General features: G+C 43.5%; 4 protein-coding genes across 6 annotated transcripts in view; 3 read left to right on the top strand and 1 right to left on the bottom strand.

Annotated features, from left to right (window-relative positions):
- The window catches only part of prss12 (serine protease 12), a 34,832-nt gene extending 29,511 nt beyond the window's left edge, over positions 1–5,321 (bottom strand). For both annotated transcript variants that reach the window (XM_017461678.3, XM_017461679.3), the window contains exon 1: positions 4,471–5,321. In XM_017461678.3, the coding sequence (XP_017317167.1) occupies positions 4,471–4,807 (337 nt within the window). In that variant the 5' untranslated portion in view covers positions 4,808–5,321. The remainder of the gene's footprint in view (positions 1–4,470) is intronic.
- A 695-nt stretch (positions 5,322–6,016) lies between these two features.
- LOC108260942 (uncharacterized) lies at positions 6,017–8,796 on the top strand. Its single transcript, XM_017461677.3, has 3 exons — positions 6,017–6,158; positions 6,400–6,546; positions 7,835–8,796. Exons 1-3 carry the CDS (start codon positions 6,137–6,139, stop codon positions 8,545–8,547), a joined length of 882 nt encoding a protein of 293 aa, XP_017317166.1. The 5' UTR covers positions 6,017–6,136; the 3' UTR covers positions 8,548–8,796.
- A 557-nt stretch (positions 8,797–9,353) lies between these two features.
- Positions 9,354–15,744, top strand: mettl14 (methyltransferase 14, N6-adenosine-methyltransferase subun). Of its 2 annotated transcripts, XM_017461675.3 has the most exons (11): positions 9,355–9,532; positions 10,431–10,519; positions 10,832–10,919; positions 11,000–11,077; positions 12,698–12,785; positions 13,031–13,121; positions 13,231–13,372; positions 13,528–13,620; positions 13,852–13,968; positions 14,165–14,375; positions 14,574–15,744. In XM_017461675.3, the coding sequence occupies exons 1-11, from the start codon at positions 9,467–9,469 to the stop codon at positions 14,864–14,866; spliced, it is 1,356 nt and encodes a 451-aa protein (XP_017317164.1). In that variant the 5' UTR covers positions 9,355–9,466; the 3' UTR covers positions 14,867–15,744. The 2 variants fall into 2 exon arrangements, with proteins under 2 accessions (XP_017317165.1, XP_017317164.1); XM_017461676.3 differs by lacking the exon at positions 13,528–13,620 and having other exon boundaries at positions 9,354–9,532.
- A 1,368-nt stretch (positions 15,745–17,112) lies between these two features.
- Positions 17,113–21,032, top strand: part of LOC108260752 (zinc finger and BTB domain-containing protein 5) — a 6,602-nt gene continuing 2,682 nt past the window's right edge. The window contains exons 1-2 of the mRNA XM_017461267.3: positions 17,113–17,579; positions 18,261–19,346. Coding sequence (XP_017316756.1) covers positions 18,264–19,346 — 1,083 coding nt within the window. The 5' untranslated portion in view covers positions 17,113–17,579; positions 18,261–18,263. The remainder of the gene's footprint in view (positions 17,580–18,260; positions 19,347–21,032) is intronic.

Below are 21,032 nucleotides of genomic sequence, written 5' to 3'. Positions count from 1 at the left end.
CTTCGACGCTAAACTTATATCCTGCTCTCTCTCGTGCTGGGTGTGTGAGTGTGCGAGAGAGACAAAGAGAGAGAGAGAGAGAGAAAGAGAGACAGACATGGTACAGCCAATGTGAACTAGAGAATATAAATCTGTTGAACATAAATCACAAACTCTTTCTCTCTTACACACATGGACTCACATATCCCAAAAAAGCACTCCCTACTGTACACTTCACTATAAATACAGTGGAAAACCGGACACCAGCACAAAGAACCCGGTTACGGGAATAATCGTATTCCGTATTTTCCGTTTTTTTTTTTCTTTTCTGTTATTCAACCGGCTATTTATATTGCCAGTGTTTGATGGCTGTGTGTTCGCCTCAGGGAGTGTCAGTAACCATATATCTTTGAAAAGGCTCATAAACTCCATCTCCATCTGAACATGAACTAAAATTACACAACGCACGAGGAAGGAATAGGTTCACGCGTCTAGTGCGAGTTTTTCTGAGACCGCAAAGACACGTTGGAGCGTTTCTTCGCGCTACTTTTACCCTCGCTTGCGATTTTAAAACGTTATATCCCGGCGTTATCTGCGTGTCTCGTCTACATTAAGAAATTTACATATATTTTTAAAGGATTTTAAATTTATATTTCCGAAATAAAACCACAAGGTTCCTTTAACATTACTTTTTGGATTACGTCTGAAGTGTCCAAGAACTACTTCGACCCCGTAACCCTGCGAGATAGTTATCAGTCCAGCTGGTTAGCGGGCTTTAAAAATAACTTCGTTACGTGTTAGACTCCACATTACCAAGGAAATCACACAAGGAAAGTGTGTTCTTATTAAAAAAAAAACAACCTACCAACTATGAATATATTTGGCAGCGAGTGTCGTCTCGTGTTAAGTATGTACTGTATTTTGCAGCTACGTCATTGACGAGCTCTTGAAAACAGTCCTGTTCACATTTCACGATGACTCCACCGTCTTACTAGAATCACAGACGCCATCCGAACTACCTCACGAGCGCCATGTTTGGTAATCCATATTGCCTTCCTATTCGGTCCTACTGTTTATGTTAGTTTGAAATACAGCCCTTGTGATTAATGGCCTCAGGCTGTGTTTTAAATTATCCGTCCATCGTGCCAGTTTAAACGAGAGCGAGTAGCGTATATGATGAAATGCTGTTGAGTGCTAGCGGCTCGTGCTTATTTCGTCCCGCGCCCTTGAGCGCTGTAAAAATAGCGGCCTACTTTTCAGCGCACGGCAAACGAGCGTTAACGCGGAACCGTTACTCCATTGACGCGGAATTTCATCTGAGCTAATGTTAATTGCGGTTTCAACCGACTTTGATCAGATGCTACTGTACGTTGGTGGTCGGCTTTGCAACAGCAAAAAATAAATACAATAAACAGTAGTAATGATGACACCTAGCGTCGAATGAAAACTTTTAGCATTCGAGCTCGTATCATCCGTAATTCATTTTCACAGCTCTGGCCGTAACATTCGAACGTATTCGTCCCCTGACAGGCCACGCCCACAAGAGCCGGACTCTGAAACGACGTAACCCTCGCTAGGGTTCGGTTCGAATTCAAAAATGTCAACCGTGTCTCTATCTCCGTCTCCGTGACTAGCATTCAAACAGGCCTTGTACAAAGCTTCGTCGCTACGTCAATTTTATCCTGTACAAAGTCCAAAGCTAGCTAGCTAATCGGTTGTTTACATTTCGCTGCTAAACGTATCGAATAAAATTCTTCAGTACACGCCGTGTTCTGAACGTGCTCACGTCCGCCCGAGGGATTTACGCCGTTCTAGGCGTTTCTAAACGCAAGCTAGCGAATCACACGTCGCTAATATCAAACAGCAGATCTGCTTAACTGTCGCTGAAATCGGTACGCTTCAGAGTTTGCCACTGTAACGGTCTCGCCCTGTTCGCTATAATATAACTAATGAATTCCACACGCCTGTGGTATTTTTTTCTATATTCCGTACGTGTTCAGATCGCCCCGGTTTAACCGGACACGTCGTTCTGTCCCGTTTAAAACGGAGCACGGTACTCGATGGTATAGTGAGTAGTACGTTGAATACGTTTTCCTACAGAGGTGGGAAAGTCACGACGACTCGCGTGTAATCGTTAAAAAAAATACACCGTATGAATACGTAGAGGGATGTTATCGATGTATTACGAATATACGGTAATGAGTGTAAGAACACTAATAGGACTACACGTCAGAGGTATCATAAGAGCGCAGATATGAGTACATTTGGTACTTATATGGTAATTATTTACTATTTATACGATTTTCATTTTGATGGTAAGCTGTTTAAAAAGAGATCTGGCTTAGGATTTTAAATGAGGTATGTTTTGGGGTGTTTTTTAAACCTGGTATCAATATATCAAGGCAGGTTATGTCAGAATTAGGTGGCTTCCATGTTAAATCTTGGAATTAAGTGATAGTTGAGCGCTTGACGCTTGACCCCTGACGTTTTCACTCGTATCCGTTAAAACCTATGTATACGAAAACCTGCGTTGTTGAATGAAATAAATAAATAAGCAATACTAGCCAACAGTATTTTTTGCAGTGTAGACCGACTAGTATTTGTGAGCGTGTGTGTGTGTGTGTGTGTGTATATATGTAAAGACGGGGATTTACACGCTGTGCTGAAAGCTACTTGTGGCATACCTTTCTCACAGGCTGTATTTGGGTGATTGCTTGTCTGAACTCGCCTCGTCCTGACCTGACAGGCCACGACGTGCTCGCCCGAAATAAAGAACATGACACTGAGAAATTTTTATTTTTTTTTTAAAGCCTTTAGAATTTTTTTTTTTTTTTTGTATAAACCCCCAAAGCAACGTTCGTGAGTGGCGATGCTTTCATCTCCTGAGCCGGACAGTTTACACAGCGTTTATGGGATTGTCTGACAAGTTGTATCAGGTTGAAGGCGAACAAAATGCTCCCGGACGACGTGATACATCAGTTATTAATATCAGTTGGGATTTTACGACTCCATAAACGTCGGAGCGTGTAAAGTTCAGACACGCGTTAACTTTCTAACCTGCGGAATTTTCCGGACTTCCACTGCTCGTGTTTATAAAATACCAGGACGTGATGAAAAATGTCACAACGTTATGTTACAAAAAATTGTTACAAAAATGCTACAACGTGAACGGATAGTTCACCGGTCTGGAGTTTTACGCCTCGATTTGAACTCGTGAGTCAGGTTTAGTAGTCGGATGATCAAACCGAAATCGGATCCCTGGGCTTGAATCGGTGGTGTACGAGTCCGAATTCAAGTTTACAATAACGCAGTAGTAATTTCCGATTCAAATCCGATTTTTTTTCTCGCTGGCCCAGCCCGTTTCCGATTCAGTTCTTCGATGTCGGATTTAAGTTTTCAAAACGTTAAATCGCTGACCCAAAATGTGAATGCATTGTACCTCGGACGGCTGAATCGAAACCGGATTATCATGAACGTGAATGTGAAACCTTGCACACGAATTCGAGCCGATTTCAGTTGAACGAAATTCAACTGAAAAAATGTCGCTTTACACGTCAAAATAAAAGGACAAAATTCCGATCCGTACACTTTTCAATTCAGACAGCAGTGGCTTACAAATCTCCAGAGTTAAATTGACACCTCCCGTGCGGTTAGAATTAACTGGTGTGTTAATATGGATTTCTAGAACCAAACGGCTTCGTTTTTATTCCACACTGGGAACGTAAAGGTGCGTACGAACTGAACAGGCTAATCTCGATTAAGCTAGGATTGACTTTTTAACCTACGGGTTTTAACCTCCTCACCTCCACTACTTGCTTTTATAAAGTGTCTTGTGCTGAATTAACTCCAGTGGTGTTTATTTTGGTATGTCAAGACGCTGTTTTGCTTCATATAGATCATTATTTCATATAGCGACTAAATAAATCCTAGGAGATGCACATGTAAGCGCGGATAGGAAATGAACAGAGTGATCATGATCAAATCAGAGCATTGGTGTAGTATTGTGTTAAAGCCTACTGCAATCAGTGCACGTGCATAGTGCAAGTTCAGTATGTTTTTTGTTTTTTTTAATGATGCAGGCACATTGCAGGTGCAAATTGTGTTTAAATTGATAGAGCACAGTGCACGTGCAAATTTGATTTCAATGATGCAGCACAGTGCGCGTGTAAATTTTGTTTAATTGATGCAGCACAGTGCACGTGCGAATTTTGTTTAAATGATGCAGCACAGTGCGCGTGTGAATTTTGTTTAAATGATGCAGCACAGTGCACGTGCGAATTTTGTTTAAATGATGCAGCACAGTGCGCGTGTGAATTTTGTTTAAATGATGCAGCACAGTGCTCGTGCATATTTGGTTTACATGATGCATTACAGTGCTCGTGCATGTTTGGTTTCAACGACGCAGATCCTCCTGCTCGACAATGCACGCGCTTTTCCAGTGTAAACACTGTGCAGATGACGGAGTTGTGTTGCTCGGAGACGTTGGTGTACCTTGTTTGCAGTCGCAGTAGCCCCAGTCGATGCGTCCGCGCGCGTTGCGGAAGAAGCACCAGGGCCGGATTCTGGCGTCCGGGTTCCTGCAGAAGTTGTGCTCGCCGAGTCCTTTGCCGGGATAGCGCGCGGTCACGCCGCTCACATCGGTCCAGTTCATGCACCGCGCGCCCGACTCTGTAACGTCCACCGAGCCGCGGTATGACGCGCCTCTCCCGCGGCTCTGCGTGCACTCGCTGAACGGGTTCAGGAAAGCGGACGTCCGCGAGACACAGAGCAAGAGGAGGAAGAAGAGCGGCAGGCACGCGGAGGAACAGGAGCGCGCGCTCGCCTCCATCACCGGAGCGGCTTCAGCATTCTCCGCGCGACTACTGGAACCCAATGACGGAAGCGCGCGAGGGGTTTCACTAGGGGAAGCCCATGAGCCTCAAGCGGCTCGCGCGCGCGTTGACTGACCGATGATGATGATGATGATGATTATATTGATGACTGACGTTGCCTCTGAGTCACGTGACTCAATCAAGCCCACACACGCGCTAGTATTAAAATAAGCTCTTAAGCATAATGAGCATAATTGTGTAATAATTCTGTAGTTGGTCAACACTCACGTCCCGGCAGCTGAAGTCCACTTCTGCAGGATAAATATAGCAGCATGGCGTTATTAACACTCGAGATCTTTACATCTTTACATTTGTAAACTGTAAACAGGTTTTAAAAATAAGAACTTTAAAAAAAAAATAATAATAATAATATTTTTTGTTGTTATTCCAGCATGAATTTCACAACGCCTCCAAAAAGTCCACCTGACCTGCAATAAAACATATTTTACTGTATTCTAGTAACTTCTGTTGTGTTACTAAGGCTGTTTAGAGAGAGAGAGAGAGAGAGAGAGAGAGAGAGAGAGAGAGAGAGAGAGAGAAAGTCTGCGCAGTACAGTGACTCAGTTCTGGATCAATGCTGCCATCTGGTGTTCACACGGCGCAATTGCAGGTCATGGAGAACCCTACTGTCCTGAATGCTAGTCTAGCGGGTTCTCCCCTGGACCAGGAGAACATATGATCTTTTGAAGTGCAGTAATGCAATGTGCTTTTGATCATAACATCATAATAACAACAACAACAATAGTAATATTAATAATAATACTGTAACTACTACTAGTACTCCTGCTCCTCCTCCTCCTACTACTACTAATAATAGTTGTAGTCCTTCTACTAAGTAATGAATACAAATGTGTGTATGTGTGTGTGTGTGTATATATATATATATATATATATATATATATATATATATATATATATATATATATATATATATAAAGAGAGAGAGAGGGGACGATAGTGTGTGTTTTATTAGAATAATAACGTTATATTTATAAGAAATTAATTTATAATTTATAAGAATAATTTATAAGAAATTAACGTTTGCATTTGTTCAATATCTTCTTGACGTCTTTGCGCATGCGCGCTGAATTGACGCATGCGCAGTGCAAATCGGCCTGGGTGGGAGTGGTCTCGGGTAACCGCCATAAGGAACAAAGAGAAGAAGAGTCGCTGCTCACACTCCAGTCCAGTAGGTGGTGGTAATGCACCTTACGTTGGTTTGCCAACCGCCATTAAAACCAAAAGAAGAAGAAGCAGAGGAGTTTCGCGAGTGACGTCAGACCAACATGGCTGAGCACTCTGTGAACAGTAAGGAAATACCCCTTCTCTGTTTTAAAATGAGTCTATAGCAGTAGCTCGGTTAGCATACAGACACAGTACTTGGTTAAATCTATGACAGTTTTGAGAAGGTAAAACATCAGCGATAGGCCCATCACTCATATCACTAATGTTTGTTGGCTAGCGTGTTGCTAACGCTAATCATAACAGCACCAGTAGCTCCTCAGTCATGGACTGTAACTGTCATGTTGTGTGTATTTAAATCCCGTAGTCGACGCAGACAGCGAGGTGACTCTGATCCTGGACCCAGAGAAGAGCACATTTCTGGGTAATGCTCCTCTGTACCAGTCAGCCGATGACCCTACTACATTCTACCTTGATGAAGCCTTGACGGTCAGAGTGAACTTGTATACTACTGGTGAGTTCAGCTCTATATCAGGATACAGGATTTTTTTATTTTCTGAGACCGTTCCTCCGTACAGAATCTCTCCAGATCTTTCACATTTCGAGGTCCACGCTGGTGGACTCTCCTCTTCAGTTCACCCCACAGGGTTTCTATGGGGTTCAGGTCAGGGGACTGGGATGGTCATGGCAGGAACTTGATTTTGTGGTCAGTAAACCATTTCTGTGTTGATTTTGATGATGTTTTGGATCATTGTCCTGCTGGAAGATCCAGCCACGGCCCATTTGAAGCTTTCTGGCAGAGGCAGTCAGGTTTTCATTTAATATCTGTTCATATTTGATCGAGTCCATGATGCCATGTATCCTAACAAAATGTCCAGATCCTCTGTAAGAAAAACAGCCCCAAAACATTAAAGATCCACCTCCATATTTAACCGTGGGCATGAGGTACTTTTCCATGAGGCTACCTCTCTGTGTGTGTCAAAACCACCTCTGGGGTTTATTACCAAAAAGCTCTATTTTAGTTTCATCTGACCATAGAACCCGATCCCATTTGAAGTTCCAGTAGTGTTGGCACACTGAAGACGCTCGAGTTTGTTTTTGGATGAGAGTAGAGGCTTTTTTTTTTTTTTAAACCCTACCAAAGAACTTGTGGTGATGTAGGTGACTTCGGATTGTAGTTTTGGAGACTTTCTGAACCCAAGATGCAACTAATTTCTACAATTCTCCAGCTGTGATCCATGGAGATTTTTTGGCCACTCGAACCGTCCTCAACCTGTCCGCGTCCGTGAGACGATACAGACACACGTCCAATTCCAGGTTGATTCATAACATTTCCAGTTGACTGGAACGCCTTAATCATTGTCCTGATGGTGGAAATGGGCGTTTTCAATGCTTGTGCTAGTTTCTTACAGACGCTTCCCATTGTGTGAAGCTCAACAACCTTTTGCCGCACATCACAGCTATATTCTTTGCTCTTACCCATTGTTATGAATGAGTAAGGGAATTTGGCCTGTGTTACTGCATATTTATACACCTGTGAAACAGGAAGTCATGGTTGAAAAAAAAAAAAAAAGTGAAATATCAATGGGAATATACTTCAAATATATTTTTCTCCGATGGATTCATAGTGGTGCCAATAATTGTTGCACACCTACATTTAACAAACATGATCTCTGTTGTGTTTGCAGTTGTTTGATATCCATGAGCGCAGAGTACTTTTGTGAATTTTTTTAACAAAAGATCAAAAGGTTCAACAATAAAGACATGTATTTCATATCTCTCTGATTGTTTTACTCTTATAGTAACCAAGCAAGAGGATAACGTGTACATCGTGGATGCTGCACCCCTGCCACAAAATGAATCTTTTGATACAGAGCAAACCCTCTTTCTGATCGATTTGATGCGCCAGCAGTTGGAAGCAGACGGCGAAAGTCTCCTTCGAGCTTTAAAGGAGTTCAATCCCCGAATAAAGTCGGGCAAAAGCCGCAAGAAACATATGTGGAGGGAGCTGGCTACTAGACTCTCCAAACACTTTGGGCAGGTCTTCCATCCTGATCATGTGGCGAGAACATGGTACGCTCTTGAGGACGAATACAAAAAAGCGAAAGACGATAATAGAATGAGTGGTCAAGAAGCCGTGACGTTCCAGTTTTTTAGTGAGATGGAAGAGCTGTTGGGCGGGCATCATGACGTCGAATTTCCCGTTGTTGGCACGGTGAAGGGTGTAGAGGTGCGCAGGCCAAAGGCATTGAATGTGGACGGTGGAAGAGAATCGCCTGCGACGGCGCACACGGGCTCGGCCACGCCAGCAGCAACACCAACGGCTTCAGCGACACCAACGCGACCTTCGACGCTCAAGCGGAGACGGAGAGATGAGCACTATTTGACTCTTCTGGACTTTTTAAAGGAATCTACGGCAGCTCGGCGGCGGCGCCACGAGGAAACTCTAGCCCAGATGAAATCCGCTCAGGACGGGTTTGAGGCTCTGATGAACAGATTCCTGGACAAACTTTGACCTTCTCTGTGCAGCCACACCAAACGAACATTCAGCTCTGCTATTTCCTTTATACTTTTTTTTTTTTCTCCATGTGTAGTTGTTTTTGTTTGTTTGTTTGTTTGTTTAATGCGTAGTGTAGCGTATATGACTGACGACAATGCAAAAAGCATTTTTTTTTATACCAATTTAGTTGCAATTTATTGCGCAAAATATACTTGCATAACATTTGACTTCCTGAAAACCTCAAGTAAAGGAGTTTACAAACTATGGAGTGTGTCATATTTCACTTTGACAGTGCTTCCTGTTTCATTCGAAACGATGTTTTCTCGTGTTACACAGTGACGGGATATTGTTGTTGGTTTATGATCCTTAAAATCCTTTAATAATGAAAAGCGTAATAAGCGAATGAGCCTCATAAGCAAACCAAAGCAACGAATGTACAGTAGCTTGCACGATTATACTCAACACACTTACATAGAGTGGATAGAACAAGTCTACACACACCTGTTATAAACTTAAACCCCCTTTTTTTCATCCTTTTACATGATACCAACAAAATGCGAGTGAAAAAGGTTTTTAGGGAGGGGGGGACCTTACAGTATCCTGGCTGCAAAATTATACACACCCTTTATACAGATTAATAGGCTACTTAGCGCTTTTTGCTTGTAATATTGCAATGTTTTTTTTGCGTAACAGTCTACAAACACTTCATTTAGCAAGTTTATTCCACTCTTTCTTGCTTCAATTGCGAAGTAATTTGCTGAGGAACCGTCCTGCTTCAGTAGAAGCCTGGTTACGTCATCAAGCGTCGACTCGCGGAAGCGAGGCCAAACGATGACGCGGAATACATGCGACCGAGGCGTGTTGGTTTTGAATGGGCTCGCGTGCAGTTTTTCCTGGCGAAAATACTCCGTTTATTCGGTAATAAACACGAGAAATGGACAGTCGGTTGCAGGAAATCCGCGAGAGGCAGAAACTAAGACGACAGCTTCTTGCACAACAGGTAGAAATATGAAAACAACCAATTATTTTAGCGACAGGTTTTCTTTTGTTGTTGCTGTTCTAAGCGGAGAATATGGAGGCGTTTGCGTGTGTTGTGTTGTGTTTACCTGGTGAAATGGTTGTTCTACATGTTAAAGCAAGAAATCCTGGGCTTCTGTAGTGATTATGGATTTGTCTTTTTGCAGTAAATAGTCTGAATGCCAAAAGTCTGCTTGTGCACTATAGTGCACAATAGTATACTGTATGGTATAGTAGTATATTGGGTAAATCTACCTCAAGTCATCAGTTTACAAAAAAAAAGTTACTGACTGACTTTCTCAGATTTAATAAATATTTCCTGGAAATGATGTCATCATAACAAATAAACAGTGTGTAAAATTTCAGGCTTGTATATGCTTTCATTTTTTAGATATTGAGGCTTGAATTAGAGGACATGCCCTAATTTTACTGTAAAAAACAAACAAACCAGTGCTACAGAAAAAGTTCCACAAGTCGTTACTTTTGAGAGATTCATGCTAGATGAATGAAATTCTCAGGGATTGTTCTCTACTGTACGCTATCTTTAACGTGTAAAAGACAAGTTCCACAGTTGCATATGTGCCAAGATATCGCCTGCTGAATATTGTATTAAAAATGTGGTTTGGAGCAAATTTGGCCCATGCCGGAGCTTTAAAATTTTCATACCTAATACTCATGCTATAGTTATTTTATTTTCATTTTTTTTAGCAACTAGGTGTGTGTCTGAAAAAACTCAAACTTTCTGATTTATGTTGAAAATGGTGGGGGAAAAATCATTCCGCACCTATAATTCAAAAGTATAATACTCACGTACTCACGTATGACAAGATCATAGGTTAAAAAATCTATATAATATATACAAATAATTTTTGTCTTTGCAGCTGGGAGCAGAAAGCGCAGACACCATCGGCGCTGTTCTCAACAGCAAACAGGAGCAAAAAGAGATCGAGGAGACGAGAGAGACTTGCAGGTGTTTATGCGTTCATTGTTTTGTTTTGTTTTTTCCATATTTATATATCCACTCAAGCGTTCTCTTGAATTTCATGTCAACTGTATCAATGATTAGATGTCTCTGTTAAATAACAGCATGTTGTTGTTGGTTTTTTTTTTTTTTTTTTTAAATCTGTTTATTATTTTTAGATTATGTAGATGTTCTTTCAGATACGGTGTTGCTGAAATAATAATAATAATAATAATAATAATGCATTAGAACAAGCCAGAACCCAAGTCCGAGCTCCTGTTATATCATATATTAATTGTTCTCGGCTTTGCGGCTCTGCAGATCGTCGTTCGACACGACAGCGTCCGGCTCCAAAAGGAAATGCCAGAACGAGGGCGAGGACCCCGACGAGGACATGGAGGAGCAGAGAGTGAGTGGTACTGATCTCAGACCAGATCAAAGCGGTTGTAACGTAGAACACCGTGGTAACAGATGGGGGATGTGTTACAGGAGGACGCCGAGCCTCAGCAGCAGGAGGACAGCGGGCCGTTCGAAGAGGTCTACAAGGACTCCAGCACGTTTCTTAAGGTGGCTTTCTTTTCTGGATTTATACTCGCTGAGAATCAGTTAGCTAATTAATTAGCTCCATATCACGCCGCAAACATTTCGTTGAAGTAAATACAGCCGGGTCCGTAAGTATTCGGACAGCGACGCAATTTTAATCATTTTGTTTCATCACCACGGCAGATTTGAAATGATGCAGGAACTACAGCCGGGTTTTTTTTTTTCCTACAGCAGAACTCCATTTTCACAGGCTCAAAAGTAATCGGACAGTTGACCGAGAAGTGGTTTGATGGCAAGGTGTGGCCTGTTTCCTTGTTATTTCATGACAGATTCAGGAGATAAAAGGTCTCGAGTTGAGTTCAAGTGTTGAATTTGCGTTTGGTAGCCGTTCATGGGAACTCTCAATATGCGCTCCAAAGACGTGTTGATGCAGGCCATCTTTAGGCTGGAAAACAAACAAACAAAAAATCAGACAGCAGCGCCAAAAGGCCTGGAGGATCACCGAACACAGCTATAGTGGATGATCGCAGAGTTTCTTGAACGCTGTCCAGTTCTAAGGAAAGATTAACTTGTACCAGAATGATGTGAAGAGAAGAGTATGGAGGCGGAAAGGAAAGGCTCGTGAGCCACTTCATCTGTCAAACATGTGGAGGAAGTGTTATGGCATGGGCATGTATGGCTGCCAGTGGAACTGGGTCATGATAGAAGTACTGAAAGAAGTAGCAGGATGCATTCTGAAGCGTACAGAGCTATAATTTCTGCTCAGATTCAGTCAAGTGCTGCAAAACTGATAGGACGACTCTTCACAGTACGGATGGATAACGACCCAAAACGTACCGCAGAAGCAGCCCAAGAAATGAAACGTCCTTAGATGTCCGATGCCCTCGACCCAATCTTCTCTTTCCGAGCACAAACCTGAAGGCAGAAAGATCCACAAACAAGCAGCAACTGAAGGCAGCTACAGTAAAAGCCTGGCAAAGCATCTAAAGGTAGGAGACTCGGCATTTGGTGACGTCTATGGGTTCCGGACTTCAGGCAGTCGTTCACGCGAAGGATTTGCATCCAAATATTTAAAAAAAATAATTGTTAGTTTGTCCGATTACTTTTCAGCCTGTGAAAATGGAAGGACTCTGTAAAAAAATAAATAAATAAACAAATAAAAATAATAATAAAAGGCTGAAATTCCTAAACGCGATGTTTTTGTTAAAGCCCTTGCATTCAAGCTGAACGTCCTACACGCTTCGATCACGTTTCGATCGCTTCATTTCAAATCCATCGCGGTGGTGTACAGAGGCAAAAACGACGAACATTGCGTCCACTGTCCAAATACTTATGGACCTAACTCTGTGCGTGTGTAATCAAACGACGTGACGTAATTACCGGCACTTCTAGTGTTATCGGATAATAATTAGCTCCGCTTCGTGTCTCATCACACCACCACGTCAGTGAGTATTTTCCTGGAACAGCACGCTCCTAAGAGATTCACTCCATACCGATTCGTAATCTAAAATCTTCTTCAGATTGCGTTCTGTGTATCCATCCTCTCCATTTAAATCATTATCTTGGAAGTGTTTGTTTATTTTATTTTTTTTCTTCCCCCGAAGCAGTTCTTTAATTCTCGTTTTTTATTATTATACCGATTAGGGGACGCAGAGTTTAAACCCTCATAACGACTACTGCCAGCATTTCGTGGACACGGGACACCGACCGCAGAACTTCATCAGAGACGTGGGTGAGTGTCTCGTCTTCTCTACTACGGAAGATCTTCTCAGGATCTAGGTCAGAATGAACACGACCGTACGCGTATGGTGGAGTTAACGGTCGCTTAATAGAGCGAGTGAGGATGGGAACCGAGAGAAATATAAAGGAAGGAGGAAGCTGACGTGTTTGTGTTTTGCTTTAAAGTCTGAGGAAAACGTCCAGCCTTTTTAAAAATAAATAAACGTAACGGGTTGTTTTTGGTGTCTTGTGTTACAGGTTTGGCTGACCGATTCGAGGAGTACCCCAAACTCCGAGAGCTCATCCGGCTCAAAGACGAGCTCATCTCCACTACAAACACACCACCCATGTAAACACCGGACACTGTTTTTTAAAATTATTTTTTTTAACGTACGTTCGTTTTCCAAGACAGCCATGCGACAGTATATTGCACATTGCACGTGTTCGGATGTTTTCAGGTACCTGCAGGCCGACCCGGAGAACTTTGATCTGAGAGACCTGAAGTGTAAATTTGACGTGATCCTGCTGGAGCCTCCGCTAGAAGAGTATTACAGAGAGTCGGGCATCATCGCCAGCGAACGCTTCTGGACCTGGGACGATGTGAGTGCTGAACGCTTTTCTCTTTCGGTATCGTAAACCCGCATCTAACGACTCGAATTACATCCGTAAGAGCCGCGGTTACGGAAAACTAACCGACACGTTTTGTCGAATCGGATTCGAGAAGCGAACACTGCGTCTCTCCGTCTCTGTCCTAGATCATGAAGCTGGAGATCGACGAGATCTCGGCACTGCGTTCTTTCGTCTTTCTCTGGTGCGGCTCGGGGGAGGGGCTCGATCTCGGCAGGATGGTAAGACTCACGTTTAAAGAATGTCTGCTGTTAATCCGGTAACGACGGTCACAATCTGGGCTTCGTAGCATTTTAGTACTCTCGGGGTTTATTGTGTGTTTACACTGCAGACATAATTAGATTAGACGTGCACAATATCTGTAGCTGTCTTTTTTTTCTTCTTTTTTTTTTTTTTTTAAATATATATGGTCTCTTAAGTAAAGGTGTGTAATCAGTGCGTTCGCTACGCAGTGTTTGAGGAAATGGGGGTTCAGGAGATGTGAGGACATCTGTTGGATCAAGACCAACAAGGACAACCCGGGAAAGACCAAAACGCTGGACCCCAAAGCAGTGTTTCAGAGGACGAAGGTAAGAAGAAGGGAATTAAACCTGTTAGGGTTTTTTTTTTTTTTATCATCATCATCATCATCATCAAAATAGAGAAGGTTTATTGCAGGCTTTCTGCAAGAGGTGATAATTAAAGTGTGCGTGCTTGATTAGTGATATTATTCATCTTGTTTTTCTTCAACCTAAAATTTACATAAATGTTGTGTGTGTGTTTCAGGAGCACTGCCTGATGGGTATTAAGGGCACGGTTCGGCGCAGCACAGACGGCGAATTCATCCACGCCAACGTGGACATCGACCTGATCATCACAGAGGAGCCTGAGATGGGCAACATCGAGAAGCCTGTGGAGATTTTCCACATCATCGAGCACTTCTGCCTCGGACTCAGGCGTCTCCATCTGTTTGGGCGAGACAGTACTATCAGGCCAGGTCTCTGTCTTGGTCTCTCTCTCTTTCTCTCTCTCTCACACACACACACACACAGAGAGACAGTTTTCTCTTTCCGAACTGTTGTCATCATGTCTCGTAAGTACTAAGGAAGGTGTTTACAAAGTGATATTTATGGGTTTTGGGGTGTGTGTGTGTGTGTGTGTGTGTGTGTGTGTGTGTGTGTGTGTGATTTTCCAGGCTGGTTAACTGTCGGACCCACGCTGACCAACAGCAACTTCAACGCTGAAGCATACTCCTCCCACTTCTCCAGCTCCTATCTCTCAGGCTGCACAGAGGACATTGAAAGGCTCCGCCCCAAATCCCCGCCCCCTAAGCCCGAGGGGTGCAGAGGGGCTCCCCGAGGGGGCCGAGGTGGAGTGGCAGGTGGGCGAGGTGAACGCGGGCGCGACAGGAACCGACCCAATTTTCGAGGAGAGCGGGGCGGGTTCAGGGGGCGTGGTGCACCTCACCGCGGGTTTCCTCCACGATAAATTCACATTTTTACTGTGTTGCGTTTTTGTTTTGTTTGTTTTTTTAAATACAAATGATGCCACAGAGCTGATATATTTTTTTAACGGACCAGCATATTGTTGCCTTGTTCCATTTGTTTTCGTTATTTTGAAAGGATCCAGATCATACAGTGAATATGACAGACAGCTAATGAGTTTTTATATGTGCGCATCTTGGGTTTTAAAAGGCAAAAAAAAAAAGGACCTTGTTCAGATCTACGTTGCTGCTGTTAGATTTCTTCTGTTTGGATCGAATGTCATGTGTTAGAAATGCAGTGTTGAGATTTTTACTGATTTTTATTGGTCTTTTTAATTGGTCTGGTTTTTTTTTTTCTTTTCTTTTCTTCCTGAAAAATGTCACGTATGCTTCACTTTGCAAATTCCTTCTGCTCTGGTGTTAGTAATAGGTCCGGAGGCAAATATTACAGACCCTGTTGTCATGCCCCTGTGTTCAGACATCATCTGCATCACAGGCTGTGTCTCTCAATCATCAAATGGTTTCTCTCATCTGTTCCTCGAGAAATAAAATTCCTTTTTAATTAAAAGTGTATACTTTCGCCCTGGAGTGGACGGAGAACTGACTATGATGGAATATACACTCACCACCCGCACCTGTATCACTGCACAGTCTGGCAATTATCCGATCAGCCAATCGTGCAAGCAGCACAATGTATAAATCTCGGTGACTTTGACGGTGGCATGGTTGCTGTCTGGTTTGAGCTTTTAGAATTTGCTGATCTTTTCGCACACGACAGTCTCTAGCGCTTACACAGAATGGTGCGAAAACCAAAAACATCTAGTTAGAGACAGTTCTCTGGGTGGAGAGCCTTTTTGATGAGGGAGGTCAGAGGAGAATGGAATGGCCAGACTGTTTTGATCTGACAGAAAGGCTACAGTAACTCATAACCTCTCTCTACAACCGGCGTGAGCAGAAAAGCATCTCTGAGCGTAGAGGATGTTGACGTTTAAGGCAGACGAACTGTAACAGCTGACGACCACATCGGGTTCCATGTCGGTCAGCCGAGAACTGGATGTGGTCTTCTGCTGACCACTGCATGATTGGCTGATTGATTGGATAAGGGGTAAGCGTACAAGTGTTCCTAATAAAGTGGTCTGCGTGTGTTTATTACGGATGAGCCGCCTTTTGATAGTTATGTTGTACCAAGCAAGTAGCTACTTAATGACTTGATGCACTGTACTAACAAATGTACTACAAAGTACTAATGAATCTTCAGTAAAACCATAATGCGGTTCTTCGGGTATGTGAGTCGACTCCTATCGCTCACCCAAAAAGAGTCGTTTCAAAGAGTCGACTCAGGTTATAGCACATTAACTATTAGTGCACTGTGCAGTCAGACATAATGGGACTTAGCTCATGACTAACAGAAACTCAAATTATTTGATAATATTGTAACGTGTTCAGAATGTTGCTATGGTTAGCCCATCTTGTAGTGTTGGTTGCTAGGTAACCTGCTAGCCAGCGTGATAGTTACCTCAAGAAAGCATTTTCAGTGCCAAGAACCCAGACTCAGTGAGCTGTATTCTCACAGACCAGCTACAATCACATGAAAGCAGAGCCATAACTTTTAAGCAAAGGAATTCGAGAGTGATTTGTAGTTTCACTCATGATGTGTATGTTTTGACGACGGACAGTGGGGCAATTCTCTGACTGTAGGAGGAAAGATCTAGATGAACAAATGGGCAGCAGGGTGGCATTGCTGCTGCAGCTGCCGCTAATTATGCGACATGAATTTTTTTTCTTCTTGCAATTTAAAAACATCTTAAGTGATTTTTTTTTCTCATCAGTCAAGTCCCCCCCCCCCCTTGTGCAAGTACCTGCACCAAACTTATCTTATAGATTATCAAACTAGAATATATCTGTCTTATACTGTTTTGTTTTTTTATTATTGAAAATTGCTCATTAAAATGCTGTTTGATATTAAACTCTGTCAGTCACGTGTTGTCTGTATAATATCATAGATGGCTAGAAATGGCTAGAATGGCAACAGGTCTCAAGATGATGGAGGCGTTTGTGGCATGTCACTGTAATATTTGACCAGTAAGTGGTGCTGGCATGAAATTGGTTGCATAGCCTCAGGTCATGGTCCTGAAGCTGCTTACCAAGTTTTGCGTCAGTGTGCAAAGTCTTTGCTGAGATACAGCACTCACTTCCTGTTTGATTGATTTGCTGTCAGATTCTGTGAATGTGTGTGTGTGATTGTGCCCTGCGATGGATTGGCACCCCGTCCAGGGTGTACCCCACCTTGTACCCCATGCTCCCTGGGATAGCCTCCAGGCTCCCCACAACCCTGAAGGATAAGCGGTGTATAAAATGGATGGAGGGAACAAATGAATGCGAGTCGGCTGACCCAAAAGATCCGGTTCAAAGAGTCGACTCATTGGCTAATGAGAAATGGCCGGTAGCTACCTAGCTAACTGTTAGCGCACGATGGGATATTATTGTCTGTATTGTATTCGGCGTTTTAGCTACACCTAGAATAAGCTAGAACATGAAAGAATGATTTAGTTTCCTGTTCTTCAACAGCGTTTATTTGTTAACGTAATCGACTGCTTTGTCTTCTCAGTGGCGACTGAAGGTCCGACAACTTCACCAGCTAGCAGACTAACTAATGTCGGCTAATTAATTAACTAACTGACTAGCTGCACCGAGGTGGTTTATTGTGTACACGCAAAGGTAAACTTGTTTAAAGCAATTTAGAGCTCGGTTTCGCACAAATAAAGAACAGCACACAGGTTTGCTAGCTAGGTTAGTGAGGTAGGACAGTGAGGTTAGCTAGCTAACTAGCCTGTGTTGAAGCATAGGTTGCTAGGTAACCTGCAGACCTCTAGACGTGTTAGCCAGGGTGCTAGTTACCTCAGGAAAAATATATAAAGTATCATTTATCAATTAGTGCATGGTTCTGCGACTAAATATAGGTTGTAAATTTGTAGTTACACCTGAAATGTAGTATAGGAGTCACTAACATATATATGTGTGTGTGTGTGTGTGTGTGTGTGTGTGTGTGTGTATATATAAATATAGATATATGTATGTATATGTTCATGGTTGATTATTTTCCCATAACAGCATAAGACTAAATGTTTTATTCCTTAGTCCATGTGTTATCATTAATTTTAATTTCCGCTTAGGTTAGAAGCAGTCAAGTATGACGAAGAGAATATATAACGGTACTAGAAGTCATTATATTGTATAATGTTGACTTGTGCGTAATTCCAGTAAACATTTATATATATATAACTGGTGGACTCTGGGATACCCGTTTAACTCTGGTTGTTTCAGGGGAAGCTTCCTGATTTGTAAAAAAAATAATAATATGACACAATTGTCACGTAATCTGCTGTTTATCTTCCTCAGGTCATGGACTTCCCGGGACACTTTGAGCAGATCTTCCAGCAGCTGAACTACCAGCGTGTCCACGGGCAGCTGTGTGATTGCGTGATCGTGGTGGGCAGCCGGCATTTTAAAGCTCACCGTGCCGTCCTGGCCGCATGCAGTACGCACTTCCGCGCGCTCTTTAGCGTCTCCGAGGGGGACGGTAGCTTGAGCGTAATCCGGCTGGATTCGGAGGTGGTGACGGCCGAGGCGTTCTCGGTGCTCGTGGACATGATGTACACTTCCACGCTGACGCTGGGAGAGAGCAACGTCATGGACGTGTTACTGGCTGCGTCTCATTTGCATTTAAACGCAGTAGTGAAAGCTTGTAAGCATTACCTGAACACTCGGACTTTGCCGAAGTCTCCCCTTCGCGAGCGCGGGAGTCAGCGTGTTGAGCAGCAGCAGCAGATGAACAACGGGTCTAACGCACGTCTCCAGCGATCGTTCCTCCTGCAGCAGCTCGGCTTAAGCGTGGTCAGCTCCGCCCTCAACGAGGAAACCGAGGAGGAAGGGAGCGCGGCCGGTCGAGGGGCGGGGTCGGTTTCGGGAAGTGGACTGTTAGACCAGCGTGACTCTTTCTACCCACAACGCCGCTTGCAGAAGCGCAAGCAGTCGTTTTCTCTGATTCGCTCAGAGGCGGAGAGCCCACGGCAGAGGCCGCGCCTCACTTCACAAGCCCAGGGCATCGGGGAGGATTGTGGGGAGGGAGGAGCTAGAGGGGAGGAGCTTCTGTCCCCGGACTCGCATAGCAAAACCATAGATGAGGATTCCAAACTGGACGTGGTGGTGATCGGGGCGGACGAGCGAGACGAGTACAGAAGGGCAGTGGCACAAGAGGACGTGCAGCTGCCCAGCCAATCGGACGGCGGCAGAGGGAGCAGGGCGGAGCCTCTGCTTCTGCCACGGAAGGAGGAATATCCAGATGGCGTTGGTGTACACGTGAAAGGTGGAGATGATGAAGAAGCACAGCGTATGCAGGTGGTGGTGAAGAGCGAGCCGATCAGCTCACCTGAACCTGCAGACGAGACCAGTGATGTCACGTCGCAGGCCGAGGGCAGTGACCAGGTAGGTCTTAAGTGTAACGTACTGAACGTCTACGCGTATTCCACCATGGCGTATACCTGCACCTGACCGCATAACCCTTAAACGCAAGCGCATATGTACACCGTATCCGAGTCTAAACGATTCCTATGCAGAAATATTACATGATATTCTTCTTCCTTTTCTGTCATCTCGAAGGATTTCGAGGCAAAAACGCGTTAAGGGATCTCTCACTCATTTCTTCACTCATTTTGAGGTTCGAGAGTGACCTCTAGAGGCGAAATAAAAACCATCACTGGTAAAGTTTGTTGTGTTATTTGAAGTGTTTTTTGTTTTTTATTCATTTTGGATGTCTCTATTTTTATTTGTTATTTGGAGTGTTACTTTTTGGTTCAGTTTGGATGTATATCTTTTATTTAGTTGAATATTTATTAATAGTTAATATATATTTATTTCATTAAAAAAAAAAGTAGAATACATTTTCACTGTACAGTCAGTACTGTTTTATTTGTAATGAAGTCCAACGATATTTTACTTCGAGTGTTACGTTTGCATTCAGTATCGGTTGATTGATTGTTTATCGGCAGGTACCGCCCGACTTAGTTATCGGTATCGGTAAAAATCCACTATCGGTCGACCTCTAAACACAAGGAAAAACAGGAGGATCGTCCTGGAGTCATCGCTTGATGAAGAGGCTTCAGGATTCAAGCTAGACTGTTAATCTCTTCTTCTTTTTTCCCCCGTTCTTTACGTCTAGGGCTTTAGTCAAGAGCGACGTCGTTAAGTCCAAGATCAGGACGAGCCGAGATCAAGTCAAGATCGAGACTAAAAAAAAAAAACGAGTTGTGCGTTGCGCCATTGTTCTGTCTGTTTCTGAGAAGAAAGAATTACTTCTCGTGAAACCGTGCTCATACCGAAAGAAAAGAACACGGAGCTCGTCGTTCAGCTGATCTCCGTTCGCCGATGTTAGCGTGAGGAAATAATCCCTGATTCACCCCGTTCCGCTCTACACAGAAAGTGAAAACTCTGCTCTCTGTGTCGAGGAGGTGCATCGGGGCCGTTTCAGCAGCCGGTTTCTCTTCGCAAAAACACGTGACGTTCACTGTGTGAGGAAATCACTCCTTAGTAGCGTTTCATCTTCAGTTACGTTGATTTGTTTTTTTCCGAAAACACAATAAAGACCTCACAGTTTTGGTCAAATATGTGTTTGTTTTCTTAAAGTAGAAATATCAGTCAAAGTATTGGCTGTTATCTGGTCGAAGCCTGTTCTTGTTTCAGCCGGGACATGGGACAGGCTCTTATTCCCATCAAATACAGCGATGCAGATTTGTTCGTTTACTTATTTTACGCACCGAGGCTCAAGTTGCGCCGGATCGACGAGGCACTCCGAGGACCTCCGAGGCGCGCTGAAACTCACACTCTCTCTGACACACAGTACAGACGCATGGTATCTCTCGAGAGTCACAGAGGAAGTATGAACAAGCACGCACTTCCTAGAGACCCGTCTTAAGACATGTACGTGCCGTCGTTCCGTTAGGTGAAACGTCTGTAACTTATACTCCGCACACCAGAGCACGATTTGTTATTTGAGCGCCTTTTGTACACAAAATCTTAAAATCCTTCCCTGGTTTCGTCATCCGTGTCCAAACTCTCTCGCACGACCCCGTCGGGGACTTTTGTAGCCCCTCTCTGCACTCGAGTTCTCCTTTT

The sequence above is a fragment of the Ictalurus punctatus genome, chromosome 29 (genome assembly GCF_001660625.3).
Source record: "Ictalurus punctatus breed USDA103 chromosome 29, Coco_2.0, whole genome shotgun sequence".
In the NCBI taxonomy this organism is placed as follows: Eukaryota; Metazoa; Chordata; class Actinopteri; order Siluriformes; family Ictaluridae; genus Ictalurus; species Ictalurus punctatus.
This window is presented reverse-complemented; position numbering and strand designations above follow the sequence as displayed.

Coding starts and splice junctions, on each gene's coding strand:
- mettl14 (XM_017461675.3), top strand. CDS start 9,467: ATGGACAGTCGGTTGCAGGAAATCCGCGAGAGGCAGAAACTAAGACGA. Junction 10,920..10,999: donor AGGACATGGAGGAGCAGAGA/GTGAGTGGTACT, acceptor GATGTGTTACAG/GAGGACGCCGAGCCTCAGCA. Junction 11,078..12,697: donor ACTCCAGCACGTTTCTTAAG/GTGGCTTTCTTT, acceptor TATACCGATTAG/GGGACGCAGAGTTTAAACCC.
- LOC108260942 (XM_017461677.3), top strand. CDS start 6,137: ATGGCTGAGCACTCTGTGAACA. Junction 6,159..6,399: donor GGCTGAGCACTCTGTGAACA/GTAAGGAAATAC, acceptor TAAATCCCGTAG/TCGACGCAGACAGCGAGGTG. Junction 6,547..7,834: donor AGTGAACTTGTATACTACTG/GTGAGTTCAGCT, acceptor TTACTCTTATAG/TAACCAAGCAAGAGGATAAC.